General features: G+C 33.2%; 3 protein-coding genes across 3 annotated transcripts; all 3 read left to right on the top strand.

Moving 5' to 3' along the window:
* Positions 1 to 9,226: 9,226 nt before the first annotated feature.
* On the top strand, positions 9,227 to 16,253 carry LOC116348447. The gene is made up of 4 exons (XM_031779463.1): positions 9,227 to 9,258; positions 9,997 to 10,049; positions 15,802 to 15,905; positions 15,994 to 16,253. The coding sequence occupies exons 1-4, from the start codon at positions 9,227 to 9,229 to the stop codon at positions 16,222 to 16,224; spliced, it is 420 nt and encodes a 139-aa protein (XP_031635323.1). The 3' UTR covers positions 16,225 to 16,253.
* Positions 16,254 to 16,325: 72 nt separating this feature from the next.
* On the top strand, positions 16,326 to 16,678 carry LOC116348439. The gene has a single exon (XM_031779445.1). It carries the CDS (start codon positions 16,359 to 16,361, stop codon positions 16,659 to 16,661), a length of 303 nt encoding a protein of 100 aa, XP_031635305.1. The 5' UTR covers positions 16,326 to 16,358; the 3' UTR covers positions 16,662 to 16,678.
* A 128-nt stretch (positions 16,679 to 16,806) lies between these two features.
* On the top strand, positions 16,807 to 17,457 carry LOC116348438 (ankyrin repeat domain-containing protein 39). Its single transcript, XM_031779444.1, has 2 exons — positions 16,807 to 17,142; positions 17,220 to 17,457. The coding sequence occupies exons 1-2, from the start codon at positions 16,839 to 16,841 to the stop codon at positions 17,417 to 17,419; spliced, it is 504 nt and encodes a 167-aa protein (XP_031635304.1). The 5' UTR covers positions 16,807 to 16,838; the 3' UTR covers positions 17,420 to 17,457.
* The last annotated feature ends 2,529 nt before the right edge of the window (positions 17,458 to 19,986 follow it).

Genomic DNA, 19,986 nt, shown 5'->3' with positions numbered 1-19,986 from the left:
GAACGTGCACTCGATCTTGCTAAATTGCATAAAAAAGAGCCGGACTTGGGATGGATTTTACAGCAACGCAAAAATTTATATCCATTTTAACGTTGAAAAATGTAACGCTCTGACAGTATCAAAGTAGATTATACGAGTAGGCATAAAGAATACTGATTCCATATTCTACACTATAATGTGAACTCAACTCAATAAAACGTTAAGTTTTAATTTTATATTTCAATTCTAACTATTCATATGACGCAAATAAAAAATAAAAAATTTGTATACATAGAGATTTGTGTGATTTGATTTTGGATTCGGTAACAAAAAATTTTCTAATCGTTTATTATTGCAATTATTTTTTTTTATTTCATGAATGCAAATTGGAACTTCCAACTTCGAATTCGAAATGTATTTGAATATGTGTAACATTTGAAAGTTGGCCGCTGTGTGTGTCACATCGAAGCCGACAGTATTTGTTTACATTCAAAAATGTGCCTCGTAATCATCGTGCATCGCATCACAGTCGTTTCATACAATCGTTTTCTTTCTTGTTATTTCAATATTCTTGTTATTTCAATATAGTGTTTTTGTGTTTTTACTCAATAGATTTATTTACGCGGTGAGTTTTGTGTTTGTTTACACCTAGTGTGTAAGGTAAAGTATTGGAATCGGTCGAAAAATTAACACCCATCAAAAGTCTGTTTTCTGGGTATTTTTGGAGCCAGGGAACATGAATCTAGCGTTTTTTCGATGCCTGAATGTATGTGCGTACCCTGTACCCTGTATCCTGTACGTGTGTGTCAACATATTTGAATTTCCATTCTGAATTTCACAACGAAACGAAAGAAAATTTACTGTGATATACTTTTTGGCGCGTGAGAGAACAGCGGATGATGTCTGATCAGTTATAGCTGTGATTTCAAGCAAGAAGGTTGTTCCGTATTTTGGCGCTTTCTAAACAATCGAAACCATTGTTGCTCAGCGGCGTATCTAGAGGTTAGCTTTAGGGGGGAAGGTGATTATTTTTTTTCGTCAAAAGCCCTAGCAAATCGAAAGAAAATTATATCCAAAAGGCTATTCTATCTAGTGTGAACCTCCATTTCATTTTTGAGAAAATTGAGGAACAAAAATATCACCCCCATTCATATTCAGCCCAATGAAAGCTATTTATAAAATAAAGTAGTTGGTCATACAAAACTGCAACAAAAAACTATTTTTAATTCACAGTTGTTCTGTGACTTTGAAGCGAGCCGAAATCAAGCGGTATTTTTTTAAAATAAGTCGAAGAAAAAATATGGACACTATCTTACTAATAGATGGTAATATACTTAGCTGAACTATTTGACTTAAAGTTTTGAAGAATTGCATATGAACGGATGTTTAATATTACTTCAATTCTCCCCCTTTCAATAGTAACGTAATGTAATGTTCCCAGTTACCGGACAGCACCCAGTTATCGGACATTTGCTTTGTATTTAAAAAAAAACGAATTTACACTCGAATATTCTTAAATTTATATATATAAAAAGAAAGCTCATAGTTTTTTCGATTAGAGGGCATTAAAAGTTATTTTTTGCATTACAAATGAATATCCTTTTTTTTCCTTTAATTTCAGCATCATTGAATTTTTTCTGTCATTTGCGCTTAAAAACGAACGTCAGTCACATGAGTTGCTCTATGCAAGTTTGTAGAAAAATATTTCAAACTATAGGCATTAGTGTGAAACTTCACATTTAAAGTAATTAAATATCGTAGATTTAATTTTAATTGTTATATAAAATCAATTTTATAAATTTTCAACCTTTTTTACCTGTCGAGAACTGGGCAGGAAAAAGTGTCTTATTTAGATCAGTTCAAGTGAACATTCAAATAGATTTTTTTTTAAATTATTTCAATTTTTTATGCAGCAGTAATTATATATTACTTTTCCGCACACACCTAGTGTGTAAGGTAAAGTATTGGAATCGGTCGAAAAATTAACACCCTCAAAAAACATGTTTTCTGGGTGTTTTAGGAGCCAGGGAACACGAATCTAGCGTTTTTTCGATGTCCGAATGTATGTGCGTGGTACCCTGTACGCTGTACGCTGTACGCAAAAATTCGTTGACACGATAACTTTCAAACAAGAAAAGTAATATAAAATCTGACTTCACAGGATGATTGGGGGTGCCGAGGAATAGAAACCATTAGATTTTGAGCGACTTTGGTTGACAGGGTAAAGTGTCATGTCTGGTGTGATGCCCATGTCCATCCATGGGAAAAATTCAATTTTTCTTCCAAAAGTGATATTTAATGTATTCTTAAACACTCAAAAATGTGTATTGAGGGGTTTTTGGGTACGAGAAAACCGAATATGACGTTAGTTTTGCGATACAAATAACTTTCGACACACTTTTCATACAAAAATTTCAAAAAAATTGAATTTTTATATGAAAGCCATGCCTGTATGATATCGTAATGTATAAATACTATTCCGAGAGTTTGAAGACATTTCAACGAATATTAGGGGCACCTCCCGAACAATATTTTGGATTTTTCGCTCTAAAACGAAATTTTGTATGGGAAGTACCCTTAATATGCATTGAAATTTCTTCAAACTTTCAGAATGTTAACTTTTTGTGAAAAAAATAACCTCTTCAAATTTTCACATGATTACGATATCATATAGGCATGGCTCCGATACAAAAATTCCCATCTTTAGTAGTTTTTGTAAGAAAAGTGCTTCGAAAATTATTTTTATCTAAAACTAATGTCAGACTTAGTTTTCTTTCATGTCGTGGATCACCATGCGATGATTCTGAATTTTTTGGAAATATTACAATTTATCGAATTGAATTTTTTTAAAGCGTTTAATTTGACGTTTTTTCCAATGTCCGATATCTGGTACATTTTCATACAAAATCGTCATGCCCAATTATCGGACACGATATACGCTCTTGTGTTAAAGAGTTCTTCAAACAGAAAGGATTGTTCCACTAAGTGAAATGTTTACTTCAATAATAAAATTGTATTTTAATTTCAAAATATTTTTATTCGGTGAAGTTTTCTGATTATTTTTATATAATGTTTAAACATATCTCTCCAAAATTATCGCGTTAATTTACTTCTGAAAATAGTGCCCAAATTGACATTCCTTTCATTAAGATGAATACAAGATTTCGAAATTTTGTCGAAAAATAGAAAATAAAATATTTTGAACATATTTTCCAAATAATTAAGTTTTTATCGCCTATCGAATGAAAAGAATTTCATGATTTTTCCGTTCTCGCTTTTCTTTTATTTTCTGAAAAACTATGTCCGATAACTGGTACATCATCAAACACTACATGTCCGATACCAAGGCACGTTGACTTGTTTCCGTTTTTTTTTTTCCCGTTTTTTATAAATAAAATGGCCATGATGTTCCATGATTTCCAACTTCATTTATCGTGTTAAATCGTGTTAGACCATGATTTACCATGTTGTCCCACCTCAATAACCGTGTTAAATGTTGTTAGGCCATGATGTACCATGATTTCCCACCTCAATAACCGTGTTAAATGTTGTTAGGCCATGACGTTCCATGATTTCCAACCTCATTCACCGTGTTAAATCGTGTTAGACCATGATAAACCATGTTGTCCCATCTTAATAACCGTGTTAAATCGTGTTAGACCATGATTTACTATGTTGTCCCACCTCAATAACCCTGTTAAATGATGTTAGACCATGATTTACCATGTTGTCCGACCTCAATAACCATGTTAAATGTTGTTAGACCATGATGTTCCATGATTTCCAACCTCATTTACCGTGTTAGACCATGGTGTACCATGTTGTCCCACCTCAATAACCGTGTTAAATCGTGTTAGAACATGATGTACCATGATTTTCCACCTCAATAACCGTGTTAAATGTTGTTAGGCCATGATTTACCATGTTGTCCGACCTCAATAACCGTGATAAATGTTGTTTGGCCATGATGTTCTATGATTTCCAACCTCATTTCCGTGTTAAATCGTGTTAGACCATGCTTCTGACCTCATTTACTGTGTTAAAAGATGTTAAAAGTGGTTAAAACATGATAACGGTGATAAAACGTTTTAACTCGTATTAGACCACAATGGCTGTTAAACCAACTTCAAAAGTACCCCTCTCCCATAATTTTGGGCCGAGGAATCCGAATTTGATCATGAAATTTACAAATTTTGACATCGCCCATACAAATATTTAAAAAATAAAAATCGACCGTGATGGAGTAGTCCAATTTGGTCCAAAACCTCATGGTGACCTAGATCTCGGTCCAAAGTATAAGGGTGTAAAGTTTGGTTCAGATCGGTTGAAAATTGTGAGAGGAGTTAAGGACAAAAGAATGGAATTTCGTTTTTATAATTTTTTGAGAGAGAAATGAATAACGTAGCAATCTACGAAAAGAGTAATAAGAAATATAATATATTTTTTTCTCTAAAATTTTTCAAATTAAAACAAGCTTCTTAGGTGTCCGGTAACTGGGTATTAACGGTACGTTAATATTTTTATTTAATATAGTTTTTGTGTTAACAAAGTATTATCAAGATAATTCCAACCAGTTAAGCATATTTGATAAGCAAAACATGCATATTTATTTGGCTTGTAGATAAGTTTTGGGTACAAACTATAAAGGGTGTTTAAAATAATTGAAATTGTAAGTTATATTTATTTCAATCGTGTAGAAAGTAGAAACAAAGAAATAAAATACTGAAAAAAACGCACAATGGTAAGTTAGGTTTGCGAGCGAAGCGAAGCGAATTAACGTGAATTATTTTTAAAAGACTCAGTTTTTCAACATTTTATTGGAGTTTTTTGTATTAATTCGTTGTCAAATGTAAACAGAAAAGACGGGCGTTGCACATCATTTTGCATTTGAATAGTGAGTTTTACCGTAATTTTTTATCGTAAGTGATCAATCAGTGCATTGATTTGATTTAATTTCACCATCGTTTGCCACAAACATTTCAATTGTTCTGCATTTTTTTTCGTTCGTTCATAGATTGATCCATCACCATGGTCAGGCAAAAGCGGTACAACAAAAACGTGTTACAGTGAAAGATTCAACGGAGCTAACGGATAAGGACAAAATCTTAATTAACGTGATCAAATTGGCATTAAATTCGATAGTTGTACCGGAATATAATGACATGCTAATCAAAATATTTTTCGTAAAATGTTTAAACGCTACGCAAATCATGACTCTCGCATCGCTGTTGATGTTATTCAAAGTCAACGAAGCCGCTGATGATGACAACTTGAACTTTTTCGTAGTTGAAAGTGGAAATGGCAAAGAAAATGGAAGAGAAGTCCTTCGCGACTGTTTCAACTCTGTGACGTTGGATAACATCAATGATCCGAAAACAGCACAAATGCTAGCCGCATTTTACGCGATGGTGCGACAATGGAGTCCAAAATTCAATTGGCCAGTACGTAGTCAGATGACTCGCGCAATTGACGCTCTCATCGATCAATATAAGACTAATTTGAAGACTAATTCGGAAAAGGGTTGTTGGTCAAAATTGACGGGTTTTTTGCGATTAAAATGCCATCAATTTAATTATAAACTTGTAAAGCCACAACTAATTCAGCCATCCAATTATTCACCTTTCGATAACACTGACATTTTAAACACCATGAAAAATCTGATGCTTAATGAAGATTGGACAGACAACGATGATGAACGACAGGTGAAAATGAGCATTTTATTTGAAGAAGTTCGTTCGCATTGTGGCCCATCATTCGAGAAATATCTCACCATGGTTGAATACATATCTAACAAGAATGGTTCGAGTCATTATGGATGTGGATTCGTATCCAATGCATCGTGGCCCAATTTAAGCGTGACTATGCTTTTCTTAGCCAGCAATGGAAAGCATACAATTGCGATCGAGAGAACAATAAAATGCCATGCTTGCCGAAAGTGCCAGATGTTAACAATTTCACTGTCATACCATTCTGCGACACAAAGTTGTAGCACATCAAATTTGATCAACCGCTCAGGTCAATTACGTAAGAATGGAAAACTGGATATCAAAAGCGATTACCGTACAAACTACGCCAGAACTGAGAACAAGGACGCTGCATGGGCACTTTTGTTTGACATGAAGAAAATCAAAAAACAACGAACGGGTACGAAGGAATTTTACCACCGAATTCAAACCAACAGTGTCGCAGTGTCTGTGTTATTCAGCAGACCTAAGCGTAAAGGAGCCGGTGTGAATTTGGACCAAATCCAAAAAAAGTACAAAAGAAAACCCCATGAAGGTATGAAGGTGGTTACAGCAATATATCAGCTATCGATCCTGGCCTGTTTGAATCTCAAGACTCGAAATGAGGTAAGTTTGGATAGTTTTCGAAAATGTTTGAAAATTCAATGCTAAATAAAGAACAATTTCACAGACCAACCTCAGAATATCGAGCAAGGAATTCCATTGACGTACAAAACAAGGCACGCGAGACAAGCAAAATAACCAGCGGGTACACGCACAAAGAACAACGTGACTTGAAAAGTTACACTAATATGCCCTCACCGCGAGGAGTACAATGGAAATCGTACCTAATCCACAAATTCAAAATGCTATTCGACAGTCTTGGAACGTAAAGCAGGCGAAAGTATTGCCAGTTGGGTTTGCACAAATACATCAATTCAAATCGTTTTAATGATAATATGGCCAACTGGATTACCAAAAAGGAACCTTCACTCGTTCATTACGGAGATGCAAGTTTCCCGGCCATTTCTCGAATCGGACTAAAAAGCAGAAAGAGATGCCCACAAGAGAGAAAACTTGTGATCAGTCTAAAAAAAGGAGGCAATACGGATGTCCACGTGGTAGATGAAGCGTAGACAACATTGCCCACTCTGAACGACGTTTACCGAAGGCAACCAAAAGCGATCGATGTAAAATGAGCATAGATTGCCCAGGAAGGTAGATCTTCCATTGTATAAGGATGCTATAAACATACCACCGATGATCATCACTTGTCGCAGCGAACAACGCAAGCAACGGGATCGAAAGCACCTCGCCGAAAAGAACATCGTCAAGAAAAAACCAACGAGAGCTGAAATAAGCCAAAAACATCAAATGAATTGCCGAATTGCCTGTGCATCTCCAACAAAAAGATGTGAACGACGGCGTAAGCTACGCCAAGAACAGCTCATGACAGGCAAGCGTCGAATTGCTCGCCATGGAGGACGGCCAAAGCGCAAAGTGAAACCCGGGCTGCCACCTGTTCTACATATGGGTGCACTAGGCATCCGCCGAATAAAACCAAAGTGACACCACAATTACTACCGATCTATCGACAAATTGGCAACATAACAATTCAAAAAGTACCAATAGTAAGCCGCCATCGAAATGCACGCCGTCGAGGTGCATGCCGAAAAACGATCAAGCCGCACGACCACCACAAATTGATATATGATTAGGGGATTTGGGGTCAAAGATGATTATCTTCCAGAAAAAATGGTACTGATGATCAACTGTTTGGGATCGTGACATTGCGGCCGCCAAGTGAATCATTTTCAAAGGTAAGTACACAATATATTTATAATTTGTTGCTGTATCTCAATTTCAGTTTCATTTGCAATTCGATTGTTACAGGCCTTTGTGAAATACTCGGATTGCCAATACCCGAAACGTTTATATTAAATCCAGATATCCGTCAAAAACAGACAAAACCATCATCGCGCCGAGCATGATAACATGATCATCATTATAAATACATAAAATTAACAAACATTTTCAAAGCTTTGATTCTGTGGCTTTGTACAATTCAAATTGTGTGTGGAAATACAAAAAATATTTGCAATAAAACGTAATGAGTATTTAGAATTACTTAGCATGCTCGGCCAACCGCAATGAACCACAACAATAACTAATCAAAAACATTCCCGGTCGTATTCCTTCACGCATTTTATTTTTTCTGTTCAATCTCAAATTTAAGGAATGTTGTTGTGATCATGATTTGCTCTTAAACTAGATATTTCAATAAATTAATGCATTTATATTAAATTACAATGTTTTTCAAAGTCACAAAAAATTTGGATTTTTGTATGGGAACCATATGGCCAACAATATGTAATGCAAATTCACCCATTACCAGGCACACATTCACGGTCAAATTTGGACCCGGATTTGTGTGTAGTTTAAGTCATTTTCACGGTTGCCATAGATGGTAAACAAAAACAAACAGGAAGTTCAATAAGAAGTGTTATACAGATTTGCTGCTGATTCAAGACGATTAGTTTTTTAAGATTTTTTAATTAAAAACCTTGTCCTTTTTTCTAAAAAAAAAAAATTAATTAATTAAAATGTCATCAATATTTATTGCGAGACCTCACTGATCAAATTGCTGCGGACGCTCCTGCCAAGTTTCTTTATGCTCACCAAAACTTTTGCGATCCTGGACATTTTTTCCGTCTCTTCCGGCAGATTGGGTGGCATCTCTCTGATACACCAAAGAAAATCATTTACGGCATGTTGTTGGTCACGGTTACGATGATCTTATCATTTACTTCGTTCGAGGGTTAATGCAATGATCAAAATCCATTCGTGAATATTTACGCATTGCATATGCTGACATTCCTTTTCATAGCATTTTGATACGATACTCAATGCACCATTGCCTTCAGATGATTCTTTTCTTCTATATCAAACAATCCAGCCAATTTTTTCGCTATAAATACCACGTCTTTCCTCAACAAAGTGAATCTGTTTTCTAATTCGAATGACAAAGTTTTATTGTCAAATCGCTTGGTGCGATTGTAGTTTCAAAGTGATGCAAGCTATATACATCAACAATACTGTCAAATGATGCGAGCAAATTTTTAATACATATAAATAAATATTGCTTTGTATATGACATATATACAAAGCGCGCCAACCGAAAAATGTCAGAAAAAAATCAGTTGCGTTTCGAAAATTTAAATTACTAATTCCACAAATAAAGGAAAATAAATTCAATAAATGACGTATAAGAGAGTTCTACTGCAAAGTTTGAAAATAAATCTTGTATATCTTTTATTTCATATTAATTGTTTATTTTTTTATTTGAGCGAAAATTCAATTTTTTCGATTTTCAATTTAAAACTTAATGGGCTGAGTTCACATTATGTTGTAAAAAGAAATATTATTGGAAGTTAATGAAATAAGTCAATCCATTCCATTGGTATTCGTGATTGAAAACTATGCACATGTTCTTCGTTCCATTTGACACGAAATTGACTACAAGAATGGTCGAAACGTTACATTTCAACGTTAGAATGTACTAAAAACATTACAAATCTGTGGCGCCACTAGCGGAAACTTCTTGTTAACAACATGTCTTCAGAAATGAATAAAAAAAACACAAGCGTGTGACAAATTCACACATATTGCTGTCTCACTCATAACAAGTGTCAAATACGAAATTATGACAACTAATAAAAACAATTTTGGTTTCTGTTGGTTTCTTAACGACTATCGGGCTGTACCTACACAGACTCACACAAACACACTGTCATATTTTTTCTTTCGTAGATAGCACAGAGCACCTGATATATATCCAGAACGCAATTGTGAAGTTTAACGCGATTTTGTTAGATTCAAAGTGTTGTCTATATTTTTTTCGAAAGTGAGTATATATCTAGAAAACTATTCACCGTAATCTAAGAAATTCAGTTTTGAATGAGTTGTAGTGAAATGAAAAAATTAGAAAATTAACTTGGTAGTAGTATTAAGTAAACTGTGTAGACAGAACCATTGTTTATCATTGAATGATCTCATAAGTAGTGGATTATTAGTAAAAGAATTAAGATTATATGAGAAATATGAAATGAGTTCAATTTGTCTTGTGAATGTCATTGATATCGGATTTTCAGAACTCTTTTATAATAATTTTTCAATACTACAAAACAACTTTTCATATGGATTTACACACATATTTATTTTAATATTTGTTATGATAACGTTATAATAATTTGGATAGAAAGATAATGTTATTCTGAAGCGATATATTTTATAGGTTCCAATGCTATAGAAATTTTAAGGTCAGACGAGGAGGCGATGACTTCTACTGTAAGTCGGAAATAAAACCACAAACAAAATTTTCCTATTTATGTGAAAATGGCCATGCCATTGGTTCTTTGAATTTATTGATTTTTTTTAATGTTTTGTTTCGCCTGATATAACAATAGTTATATGGACTCGAATTTATTGTCAGTGACAAACATCGATGCATCTACACGATGTAAAAACACGAAGATATAACTTCGATAAAATCGTATAACGTGCCAATTCCCAATAAATGCAAACTTAACATTATGCTTTTGAAAAATCTAAATTTATATTTTATTGTTTCAAGAATCAGCCAATTTCCGTTTTTGAATTGCATATAAATTTTAACAGCTTAAATTTTGATATTAAGGCTCTGAGGCCCGGTAGCGCATTTTTAAAAAAAAGATACATAAAATCGCTCAATTCAACTACTGAACTGAAACTTAAATTCATCCGATTCGGAATAAATATTGATTATTTTTTCATTTTTTCAGTTATATTTTACAAAAAAATATATTTTATTCAATATCTATTATGTTAAAACAATAATTGATTGCTATAGAATAAAAACAGCGTATGAAAAAGTTGCATTTCAAAGCGAAACACCGTCATACAAAATACAGCAAAAAATGTATGTAAAAACAACCTATGGTGTGCGACCGTATCATACGCTGTATTTATTCTAGAGAATTCAATTTTCGTCGTATATATTCAATGAATTTTGAAAAAAGAAAAAAATTTTTTTTATTGAATTTGCATGTAAAATATACGTCGGTAACGTTAGTATTTTGACCTGCCCGGTTAAGGGTTAAGTATGAATTAGCGGTAAAAAAATTATTGTATTCAATCTATTTATGCGTGTAAAAGCATATGCCATACCAATGTCTGTTTTCAACACTTTTCTCTCTATCATGTATAAAACATTGATAATTGTCAAGGTTGTGGCCATTAAGAGCCTTTTTGTGTAATCTATAAAACAAAGGTCGGAATCGCTATCATGTTTTCCGTACTTTAAGTTGTTCGATTACACTGACGCTTTATTGAAAGTGCATGTCATTTGCTATTTTAGCGTTATCCAGTTTTTTACGGCTTTCATTCTACAACACAATTGTTAAACTTTACTTCGATTTCATTCGTTGTTAGCTTTGCTAGTAAAATTCACAAAAAATTTCTACAACATACTCGCAAAATATAGTAAAACAAAATCAATTATATTCAATATTTTAATACTTAATATATATATTTTTTTAAATTTTGTTGGTGAATATTCTATTATTTGGGAACACGTTTAGAAAGTGAAATTGACAAGTTTCAAATGCCATACGTTCTGATTAGGGGTAACTTGTCTAGTTACAGTCATAAATATCCATTTCGGGTTCTCGTTAGTGGACTAAAAGGTATTTCACTTTGTTTGAACTACACACATTAGAAATTACACGCGTACTGAGATGTGTTTTTTTATTTTTGAATTTGATTTGAATATCCTTATTAATCTATTTTTATCTGAGTTTAATTGCACGACATTCATTCCTTGCAATTGTAAAAAAATGAACAATACTTCTTATTTGATTTACGTTTTTTTAATTGCTTGCTGTATTTCATCATGAGTGCTTTTGCATGATTTGGATAACTGCAAATTAGTATTGTAGGTTTGAATTAATGTTCAGTTATAATTAAAATTAATGCACAACATGGATAAATGAATAGCATATTTATTAGGGTGGAACATTTTTGGCATAATTTTATGGTCACTTGGAAAAACATGTCTTTTAGTCCCCAGATTCAAGATATTAAGGAATTTTCAACTTACGGTTCCATACGTATAAGACAGCGACTTGAAAGGAAAGGAGGTACACTTTACTGGAAAATCATGAAAAATTGCAGTGACCCAATCACCATGAAAACTTGTGAATCTTATTTTCTGACCAAAATAAGTAATATCACCAAGTTTCATGAAATTTCAACCAAAAATAAAGGTGCCTCCCATACAAAATTTTCGATTTTTTATTTTTGAGAAAAAAAATAAAAGTGTTGTATGGGAGGCACCTTTATTTTTGGTTGAAATTTCATGAAACTTGGTGATATTACTTATTTTGGTCAGAAAATAAGATTCACAAGTTTTCATGGTGATTGGGTCACTGCAATTTTTCATGATTTTCCAGTAAAATGTACCTCCTTTCCTTTCAAGTCGCTGTCTTATATGGAACCGCAAGTTGAAAATTCCTTCATATCTTGAATCTGGGGACTAAAAGACATGTTTTCTCAAGTGGCCATCAAGATATGCCTCGAAATTCAAAAAATTTTCCACCCTAATCTTTATACTGGTTAAAATATATTTGGGGCCCAAAAGAAGAGGCACTTAATTTCTAGTTCATGTTCGTTCATATACATACAAAATATTAATATTGCGTCGCCTCTTTTACTTAAAGAGAACGATAACAATATTTAGTAAAAACAGCTCATTTTTTGCTTATGATTTTTGATTATGGCATTAAACACGTCTTTTGTTTGTGTTTACATTTCAGAGACGACGCAATATTAATATTTTGTATGTATATGAACGAACGCCTCGCTGAAAATTTAAATCAGAACATTTTCAGATTTACAGTATTGCGTCAAAGAAGTGTTTTATACTTATATCAATAGTTTTTTTAGTATGTTGATGACAAAATCCTAACGTGTGTTGAGACCTGATTTTACGTAAAATAAATGTCAAATTCGGTTTTCTCATAGCAATCGAATAAAAACCAGCTTTTTCCGAAATATCATTCCAAAAGAAAGCTTTCAAGCCGATCTAAAAAAATTAAACTAATTTCTCGAAACGTTTTTTTTTTCGAAATTTCTTTATTGCTTCATCAAGATGACCTTAATGTATTTCCAATAAGCTAGGAATAGCGTGATTCTGTTAAAAAACATCCCGTATTCCTGTGATCAAAAATGAAAATTTGCCGAAAAAACGAAATTGGAACATTGGAACGAATTTTTTTTTAAAAATTCGAATTTTCCCAGATCATAGCGGACGGCAGTTTGCGCGAGTGACGAAACCACATTAGTGTGTTGAAAAGTCGAACTCGCTATATATACACGAAATATACAAAATCCAGACCTACGATTGAGTTATGGTTAGAAAGCCCTTGGGCCATAGATCAAGAAAAAATAGAAAAAGTTTGAAAATCGATCCACCTGCCTTCAAAATATGGTCCTTCCAAGGAAAAGGTCAAAATTCAATTCTACGGCCATATATGGTACTATATGAGGTCATTGACCTAAAATAAACTTTATATACATTTGTAAACTCGGAACGTTGCTTCATTGCGTCAGTATGAACTCAAAGTAAAAAGGGAGGAATTCTGCAACGTTTTGAATGTTCAAATGTATATTAAGTTTATATTCACAGTACACAGAAAAAATATCTACCAACTATTTTCGTCACAAAATTGATATCAGAAATGTTGTGTTTTAAATTTATGTTTCGTCACTCGTTCTTCACCTCGATAGAGGTTTTTAATCTGATATGACACATACGCTAAATCATCAGATATTTGGTCCCCAACAAATAAGCAATTTTTCTAAAATTTGGATCAGGTGAAAAAAGTCATGGTCATTTTTCGGTGAAAATGTCACATAACATGCCAATATTTCCATTCTGATTTTTCCATTCTGTTTTTCTGACAATCAGTTTTGTACCATACAGATGGCCAGATAAATGTCCGATTGATGAAAAACTCAAAAACGGCCTCCCAAAATTGTTCGACTCCAGACCAAAACCACTTACGTAACGATTTTTTCGAAAAAAAATAAAATGTCTTGCATCCGTTAGATGAACTTTTCCGCGCTGTGATCCACAACATGCATTTATTACAAATCTTTTAATCAAAGAATTCAAGCGAAAACTGAATCTGACATTAGTTTTACGATACGAATAATTTTCCGAAGCACTTTTCCGATGGGAACTAGTATCGTATATTCCCCATACAAATTAATTTTATCGATTCTACGAATACGACATCTGTTAAAAAAGATACTGATTTTTGTTACTACTGTTGCTTTGACACAGCTCGAGCAAACTATACGGCTATGGCTGTATTACAGACGAACTAATACAAAAGAACACACAGACTCCGATCCTGTGTATGCGTATGTATTGTAAATTTTGCACAAGCAGCTACGATTGACGACTGAGTGCAGAATTTGTAATACATACGCATACACAGAATCGGAGTCAGTGTGTTCCTTTGTACGTTTACACAAGCTGTATTAAAACACCACTAGTAACAGAAATCGGCGAGTTTTTTTGAAGATGTCGTATTGGTGGAATCGATAAAGAAAAATCGACGATATTAGCGCTCATTGCACTTTTCATACGAAAACTACTGAAAATGGGATTTTTTGTATCGCAGCCATGATATCGTAATCATGTGAAAATTTGCGGAGGTTATTTTTTTCACAAAAAGTTAACATTCTGAAAGTTTGAAGAAATGTTAATGCATATTAAGGGTACTTCCCATACAAAATTTCGTTTTTGAGCGTTGATGTCCCTAATATGCGTTGAAATGTCTTCTTCTTTGTGGATTTTTGCATGAAAAGTCTGTGAAAAATTGATTGCATCTTAAAACTAATGTCGGTGTTGGGTTTCTCGTGACAAAACCCCCCACTTCACATTCTTTCAGCGTTCAAATTGAAAGAATATCATTTTAAGGCATTTTTCTCATAAGTGCCTCTTCAGAGTCTAAGTTTCACATCGATCAATCAATGTCGTTGAAAATTTGACCAGATCTATTCCTCGTAATGCCCAATCATCCCGTAAAGTCAGATTTTGAATTTCATGTCTGAGCACGAAACCATCGCGTCACCAAAATGGTTGAAAAATGATCAAAAAAGTAAAATGTATGGATTGTTGGTACTCCATTCGGACCAAAAAAAATTACACCGGTCAACATATATTGCTCAAAAACTAATCAGCACGTCTCCTAGTAGTCCCAAATCATCCTACAAAGTCAGAATTTGAATTGAGTTTTTGAAAGAAGATTTATCGAGTTAACAAATTTTGGCAACACGCCACAGGACACAGGACACAAGACACATCACACACAGCGACGCACATTAATATGCCCCAAAATCATCTCCATTCATGTTTTCTACATTAAATATGCATAGAAAACATGTTTTGGGGTGACTTTAAGTTTTTGGCCTAATACAATACCTTTCCTACACTAGGTGTGCGTAAAAGTAAAAATTTCGCACAATTTAAAAGAAACTACGGACAGACACACAAACACCCCAAGAGACCAATTTTGAGAATTTGGCAATTTTTGGCGCATTGGCCTTATTTCGGCCACTTTTCAACCGATCGTGATGATTCTTTTTTTTAACATTATCTACGCACTCTGACCTAGTTCTGAATATGGCCATATTTTTTTCGAACTGCCGTCCCCCGTGATAAATTGATTTTAGTATAACCCTATTATATTATAAATTAAAATGTCCATTAAATAGAAATGATGATTGTAACGATTATTTTTTTTGTTTCACACATATGTCAGGTATTGACAGCCAGAAACTTTATCGTAATCGCTATATTATGCACGATTTAATTAAATAGCCACTTCATTTCATCATTTTACAGTTCCATAATTTAACAAGCATTCGTTTTTATAAGTACATTTCATTAATTTCCATTTTCCATTGATATTATCTATTTTTCCGTGGTTAACCATTAAAATACTTATTTTCTTTCAATTTGCATTGAGTCATTTTCATCGTTCATTTTTAGCATCAGATATTGAACATCTGAATCGATTCCCATGCGGCGGCTATTCTGACGAGTCCACCATTGTTTATCTATCGCATCCATGTAAAGTTCTAACATCATTAGAGGTGTGTTCGTTATCACTTTATTTTGAATTCTACGATTGGACGTAATACTTCATCATATTAACGAAATTTGCATATATATTTTTTCTAGGATATAGGCTATCGCGTTGTAGCGAGCTCATCAACTTCCGTCAAACAGGATTACAACGAGTATATGTGGACTATGCGTGAAGTGACAAGTGAATGTGAACAATTGGCATTTGACTCACAATCAACCGTGGATCGAGATAACCTAGCGAACTCTGGTCGCGAATTTTCTGTCGGTCGCGAAGTGTTAGCCAGTCAACTTCATCATTCACAAGTTGATTTGCCTGATGAATAAATGCATATGAAATACCTACTACGAATATAAAACGAAGTGCAAAACACTTTTTCAATTTACTAAAACTGCTTCTATATTCAAAAGATATTTTTAATTTTGAAAATAGTTCCTTCTGATTTTTTGCAATTTTGAAAATGGAATCGCCACCAAATAATGTTGTAACAGTGGTGCCGATAGCACAATCGGAAGGTACATTTACATATGTTGCCGTTAAAGGCAGCCTTCATGCAAGCGATTCAGCTGTATTTGGTTTGAATGGCGACGAAGTGAAAGCCTTATCGAAACGTTTTTCAAATAGTACAACGGAAATTGTGAATGGAGTGAATATCAAAGGGCCTCCGATGAGTGTTATAAATTCATTAAGTTTGCTTGGTTATAAGGTTGTTTGCAGCACAGGAGAAATTGAAGTTGTTTGGACACTACAGCGCGAAGTTTAATATCACATTTCTATTCTATTTGCAAATAATATTTAAGATAAATTAAGTGCTTAATATTGGTCTCTTTTATTCGTTCTTGAATTACAGTGAAAAAAAAAACAGACATAAAAAAAACTGAGTGTTGTGAACAATTTTATTGAGACAGCAATATTTTACTCGATTTTTGATTCTTCAAAAATGGACCATCAACATGATACAGATTGCAAATGTAAGTCAACTGTTGCCGTTCAATCGCTGGACGAAATGGATTTTGAGCGAGGCATTTGGAGTGCAGCTCTCTATAATGATTTGAAAAAATTGGATAAATATATCGCCGAAGGTCACACCAACAATTTTGATACAACTGGATATACCGCTATACATTATGCAGCTAGGAGTGGCCATTTAACAGTTTGCCATAAACTTTTAAATGCCGGGGCATTTGTGAATTCATGTACAAGATCTGGCAATGTGACACCACTCCAACGTGCAGCACTAATGGGTAAATTTAAAAATTTTCGAATCTAGAAAATATTTTACTAAAATTGAAATGCCGTATACAATTATTTTTTCTATTAGGTCATGAACAAATTGTACAACTTTTATTAGAAAAGGGTGCAGATGTATTTCATCAAGACATTGACGGTAACACAGCTCTTCACAAAGCTTACGAAAAAAACCATAAAAATATAATAAATTTACTGTTGGATTCGTCATGCGATTCAACTCGTTTGGAAGGAATTTGCAATAAAAAAGGCTTAAAAGCTAAGGATTTATAAAAATAAAATATGAGAAATATAAGAGCTAATCTATAAAATTTAGTTGTTTTGTTATTTAAGTTGTTTTCTAGAATTACATTATTTTCAGTATTCTAAACGTTGCCATTGAAAAAAAAAAAAAAAAAAAAACAATTTATGAGCTTTTATTAAATAATAAAAATAATAATAAGGATAATAATAATACATTCTAAAGTTAAATTTATTTATTTTTTTAAATAATATTAAATAAAAGAATATTACAGGAGTAAGACGAACTTTTCCGCACGTTGATAGATGCGTATTTTATTATGCTAGTTCAAAATAATATTTGTTCGATTTTTAAAGCCATTCAAGCGGCGTAAAGTTCGAGACCAAAAATATATTCAAACTTTGGTATTGAAATATTCTCTAATTTAATTGCAGAAGTACTCGCAATAGATTTTTCACAGTTTATTTCATATGAACATTTGTATGACTTTTGAAAGTATTCTATTTTCTAACAAAACGCTATAAAAATAAAATGTCTTACATCCGTAAGATGAACTTTTCCGCACTGTGATCCACAACATGCATTTATTACATATCTTTTACTTAAATTTGACATCAAGAGAAAACTAAATCTGACATTAGTTTTGCGATACAAATAATTTTTTAATACAATTTCAAACAAAATTTCGTTTTTGAGCAAAAAATCGAAAATTTTGTTCGGGAGGTACCTCTAATATGCGTTGAAATGTCTTCAAAATCTCAGAGTGTTATTTTTGTGTGATAAAAATAACCTTTGCAAACTTTCAGCTCATTACGATATCATACAGTCATGGCTTTCATACAAAAATCCAAATTTTTTGAAATTTTTGTATGTAAAGTGTGTCGAAATATATTTGTATCGCAAAACTAACGTAATACCGTTTTCTTGTACCCAAAAACCTCCCAATACATATTTTTGAGTGTTTAAGAATACATTAAATATCACTTTTAGAAGAAAAATTGAATTTTTTCCCATTATGGGAGTCACACCAGACATGACACGTCACTCTATCAACCAAAGTCGCTCAAAATCTAATGGTTTCTATTCCTCGGCACCCCCCATTCATCCTGTGAAGTCAGATTTTGAATTTCTTTTCTTGTTTGAAAGTTATCGTTATAACAAATTTTTGCGTACAGGGTACGCACATACATTCGGACATCGAAAAAACGACCGATTCGTGTTCCCTGGCCCCAAAAATACCCAGAAAACACATTTTTGATGGGTGTTAATTTTTCGACCGATTTCAATACTTTACCTTACACACTAGGTGTGTGCGGAAAAGTAAGAAAGGGTATACCATGTAAAAATCTTTTTCCACTCGATTTGGTTCATCGTCCCCTCGAATTAGATTTTTTCTCACTCGACTCGGATATTTTTCACTCGAATAAGATCTTTTCCACTCAATGCGGATATTCTCCACTCGATTGGGTAGAAAATTCACTCGAGTTGGATTATTTCCACTCGTATAGAATTTTTTACACTCGATTTTTTCCACTCGACTAAGATAATTTACACTCGGTTTGAATTTTTTCCACTCGAATTAGATATTTTCCACTCGAATCGTAATTATTTCCACTCGAAACGGATGATTTCTAATTTTCAAGTTTTGGCAATATTTTTCGGGTTATAGCAATAAGTAAAAAACACTTCTTTCGAAGTTCCCAGTGTGACGCAATACTGTAAATCTAAAAATGGTCTGATATAAATTTTCAGTGACGCGTTCGCTCAAATATGTACAAAATGTTATTATTGCGTCGCCTCTTTCGCCGCAAAAAAATATGGAAACATACACTCTTTGTAGAAATACTAAACCGTTTTCCCATTTATTTTAAATTGTATATACTTGCAGCGGCTTAGTATTTTTTATGAACATATTACAAATAAATAAAATTGAAAATAATTGCTTTAGAGTAAATAACAGCAGATTTTTTGTTCAAAGTGAAACATAAGTTCTTCAAAAATAAAAACGCTCTGTTCTAACTTTTAGACATGTCAATCAATTTGTGTTTGCATTTTAGAGGCGACGCAATAATAACATTTTGTACATATTTGAGCGAACGCGTCACTGAAAATTTATATCAGACCATTTTTAGATTTACAGTATTGCGTCACACTGGGAACTTCGAAAGAAGTGTTTTTTACTTATATCAATAGTTTTGATAGTATTTTGGTTACCGTTAATATGTTCAAAATGGCAAGAGATGAAGATTTTTTTTTAGGAAATGTACCATGTACGAATTCTACCGCAAAATAAATGTCATATTCGGTTTTCTCGTATAAAAAAGCCCCCAAATACCAATTTTCATAGCAATCGACTAAAAACCATTTTTTTCCGAAATATTATTCCAAAAGAAAGGTTTCAAGCCGATTAATCTCAAAAAATTGAACTAATTTCTCAAAATGGTTACAACAGTTGAATTCCTCGGGTCCGAATTATGTAAAATCAGTTGTCAAAGTGGATCAACAAAGTAAAAACCTAACACATTACAGTGGATTACTAAGATATTAAAATATTAAGGTGATCGCTTAAGTTCAAACTTTTTCTTATTTTCACCAAATA

This window comes from Contarinia nasturtii, unplaced genomic scaffold (genome assembly GCF_009176525.2).
Source record: "Contarinia nasturtii isolate CC-2019 unplaced genomic scaffold, AAFC_CNas_1.1 Cnas_scaffold_2428, whole genome shotgun sequence".
Lineage (NCBI taxonomy): Eukaryota > Metazoa > Arthropoda > Insecta > Diptera > Cecidomyiidae > Contarinia > Contarinia nasturtii.
This window is presented reverse-complemented; position numbering and strand designations above follow the sequence as displayed.